Source organism: Sinocyclocheilus anshuiensis, unplaced genomic scaffold (assembly GCF_001515605.1).
Source record: "Sinocyclocheilus anshuiensis isolate Anshui unplaced genomic scaffold, SAMN03320099.WGS_v1.1 scaffold675, whole genome shotgun sequence".
Lineage (NCBI taxonomy): Eukaryota > Metazoa > Chordata > Actinopteri > Cypriniformes > Cyprinidae > Sinocyclocheilus > Sinocyclocheilus anshuiensis.
The window spans coordinates 100,129-104,230 of record NW_015548232.1 but is presented as its reverse complement, the minus strand read 5'-3'; the positions used below and the strand labels follow the sequence as shown (position 1 = coordinate 104,230).

Here is a 4,102-nt window from a genome sequence, read left to right as displayed (position 1 = left end):
TGTGTTTCAGGCATGATCTGGTCGGAGTGTAAGGAGATCTGGGTTGACGGGCTGCGTGAGTACGTGATGCACCTGTGGAATGTTCTGGATTTCGGGATGCTGTCGATCTTCGTGGCCTCCTTCACCGCTCGTTTCATGGCGTTCCTCAAGGCATCTAAAGCTCAGCTCTACGTCGACCTGCACGTCCCCAACCACGACATCAGCAGCGCATCACTTCCTGCAGACATCGCCTACTTCACATATGGTGTGTAAATGCATGCAGAACCTCACACTTCTGTCTGAACTCTTGGCCATACCAACATAAGATGACTGGAAAAATATGTTAAAAATACCAAACAAATCAGAGCATGTCAAGGTCACATTTCACCTGAAAATCAAATATAAGAAATAAGATATTATGTTCATTAAAGATCTTTATGTTTTTGAAGTGTGACATTATTTGCACAATGAAAACACATTTAGCTTTAATTAAATAAAGCTAAAACTCAAACTCAAATGAAAACCAGTAAAAATATTTTTGTTACTTGAAATAAAATACATTTTAACTGAAAAGAGAAAAAAAATAATAAACTTTTTATTTCAGCTAGTTGCCTAGGCAGCCTTTATCAGTTTAATTTAGTTTAACTTGTACTAAAACAACTAAAACCAAATCGGAAATAAAAATGAATAAAAAGATTTATTAAATACATATAGACAAATAAAAAACTGTTAAAAATGACAAAACCTCACAACACATTGACTAAAACATTAACTAAATTTAAAATGAAAACAGAAAATATTAAAATGAATTTAAAACTGATTCACCATATTAATAACAACTTTAATATATATTCTGTAAATATTGAAATATTATTCAAATTATTTTAATTACATAAATTTTTACTGAATTATTTTATATAAAAATGTATAAAATATTTGAATGAATACATATACAATGTAAAAATTGTCTTGTAGTAAGAATAATTGGTCATATTTTTGTTATTGTCTTATGCACATTACAGTAATGAGAATGTGAATGTGACCTAGACATGTTTTCATGTGATTCACCCTGTTACTGCTGTGAAATCATAATACATTAATATGGGATCTTCTTCAAACAGTACAAGAAGCGTCAGAATCTTGCAGTAATTACCTTTCCGTTAATGACAATGGTAGATAATACCAGTTTAGCATAGTTGTATTGACATACAACAACTGATTATGGAATTCTAGCTGAAATTATGTTTACCATAGTACATTTTTGTGAGGTATGTGACTGTAGAATGCGTTCATATTGTGCGCTCAGGTATTTTGGGTAGAATCGTTAATGAGGCTGTGATGCAGATCTGTAGGAGTGTTAGCATCATTAGCTCAGCTGAAATCTGACCGCTCTGACCGCTGCTGTGTTTTAGCTGTGTATTAGCTCTGAGCACTAATAGATTAGCTGTAACTCTTATGTACTGCCTAAACTTTTGTGTAACTACTGCTATTATTCAAGTATTAAACTATTAAACTAACATAGCCAATAAATAAATAAAGAAACAAATAAATAAACAAACACACCTAGTATATGAAACAGAGTGTGCAGCAAGTCCAGAGAAAGAAAAATCGAATGTTGTTATTGTTAACCAAATCTAAAACTAAAACGATTAAAAATCGTTTTTTTGTTAAAACAAATACTGAAATAATATCAAATATATTCAAAACTTTCAAAACTTTTATTTTAGATTTTACATTTAAGAAATGTAGTTGTATTTTGTAATTTTCCTTTTATTTTTAATATTTTTAAATATACCTGTATGGTTTTTTATTATTATTTCAGTTTCAGTTTATATTTTTCATATCACTTTAATCATTTAAATTGTACAGATTTTAATTAAATAGAAGTATATTGTAAAAATTTTATTAAGTTTGACTGTCATATATTAAAAATTGGTGAATAACCATTATCACATTTTCATTAATAGAAAAAAACTGAAATAAAATGAAATATTAATATTAGATGTCATTTTCATTACATTTATTTAGTTTTAGAATTGAGGTAGTATTATATTGTTATTAATGTTTCGATTTTTGCCTTCAATTTTAATTGAAGTTTACAACTTTAATTATTATTTTATTTCATTTCTAGTTATTTTAGTACATCAAGTTAAAATAAATGAAAATAAGCAATGTTGTCTTGGCAACTAAATAAAATAAAATCAGTCAAAGTTTGAATACAAAAAAAAAAAACATTCAAATTGAAACAAATTAAAAAGGAAACTGAAAATATACAAATAAAAGCTAATTCAAAATATTAATACATACTAAATTAACACTTGGAAATAGTAGTAGGTTGTTTGAGTATGGCATGCATACATAATACATACTTCTGAGATATTATGACTAGTATGATAAAGCTGATATGTGTTATCAATGCTGCTATCTGCTGGTGTGAAAGTGATATCACAGCCTCCGAAATCACACAACATATATGAATACATATGTTTCTCTGTGTGTGTGTGTGTGTGTGTGTGTGTGTGTGTCTGAAATGTTTTGAATCAGCTGACAGTGTGTTTGATCTTCATTGTGTTCACTCAGAATGTCTGAACAAGGTCTTCATTAGCATTAGCCTTTGACTTCCTCCCTGTGATTCTCTTTGAATTCAAACCATCAAACACGCGTGACGTTACTTTACCATTCCTTTAAATCTGAATCAGCTCCCAGTTACAGAACGTACCGTGGTATCGGCGCAATATTTCCAGTAAAGCTCTCTGTACGTGTCTCTGTCGCAGCGAGGAACAGGTGGAGGCCGTCGGATCCTCAGATCATCTCCGAGGGTCTGTATGCCATCGCCGTGGTCCTGAGCTTCTCTCGCATCGCCTACATCCTCCCAGCCAACGAGAGCTTTGGCCCGCTGCAGATCTCTCTGGGACGAACCGTGAAGGACATCTTCAAGTTCATGGTCATCTTCATCATGGTCTTCGTGGCCTTTATGATCGGCATGTTCAACCTGTACTCCTATTACCTGGGGGCCAAATATAACCCCGCCTTCACCACGTGAGTGACACGCAGCCATAGCAACACCCTGGCAACCATACACACAACACACTAACACACATTTTATGAAGAAATTGAAACATTTGATACAATTTTTGCATCTCTTTTTTATGCTGGTGGTGCAGAAATTACGCAATTTATTTTATAAGAAATTTCAAACATCAAATGTTTAATTTTTTTAGATTAAATATTTGATTACTTATTATTATATTTATAATTATACACAGATTTTACATTGCACATGCAACACAGTAAAAAAAAATAATGCGACAAAACAAAACATTTTTTACATTAAACATTTCACAGATTAAATTATTTAATACTGGCCCACAATATGTAAAACTATATTATTGTTACAGAGTTCATTTTTTAAATTATTATTACTTATATTGTTTATAATTAGAGGATATATTTTACATCACACATGCAACACTGTAAAAACTGTGCATTATTAAAAGTAAAAAATTATTTACATTAAACATTTCTTGCTGAAATTTGACCTGCAATTGGACAGCAATATGTAAAATAATTAACGTGGCATGGGCTTTATTGTGCATAAAATAATCAAATATTTATTTATATTAAATATTTTTGCTGAAAACATTTAATATTAGTGACCTGCAATTTGCCTACAATATGTAAAATTGTTAATATGACATGAGCTGAATACAAAAAATTGTTTATTGTGCAAAAAAAATGTTTTATTTACATAAAAAAGTATCACTGAAATTATTTAATAATTTGTTGTGACCTGCAGTTGGCCAGAAATATGTAAAATTATTAACGTGACATGGACTGAATAGAAAAATATTTTTTGTGCATAAAAAAAGATAAAAATTTTATTTACAATAAACATGTCTCACTGAAAGTAATTTATACTAACGTGACCTGCGATTGGCCAACAATATATAAAATTATTAACGTGATGTCGTCTGAATAGTAAAAAAATCATTATGAATAAATAAAAAAAAATCAAATATTGATTTATATTAAAATTATTTAATATTACTGTGACTTGCAATTGCCCAACCTATATACAGTATATATATATATATATATATATATATATATGTATGTGTGTGTG

The 4,102-nt window shown here is 30.0% G+C and overlaps 1 protein-coding gene across 1 annotated transcript in view; it reads left to right on the top strand.

Moving 5' to 3' along the window:
* The window catches only part of LOC107654649 (short transient receptor potential channel 7-like), an 82,364-nt gene that overhangs the window by 56,128 nt on the left and 22,134 nt on the right, over nt 1-4,102 (top strand). The window contains exons 6-7 of the mRNA XM_016441827.1: nt 11-244; nt 2,754-3,018. Coding sequence (XP_016297313.1) covers nt 11-244; nt 2,754-3,018 — 499 coding nt within the window. The remainder of the gene's footprint in view (nt 1-10; nt 245-2,753; nt 3,019-4,102) is intronic.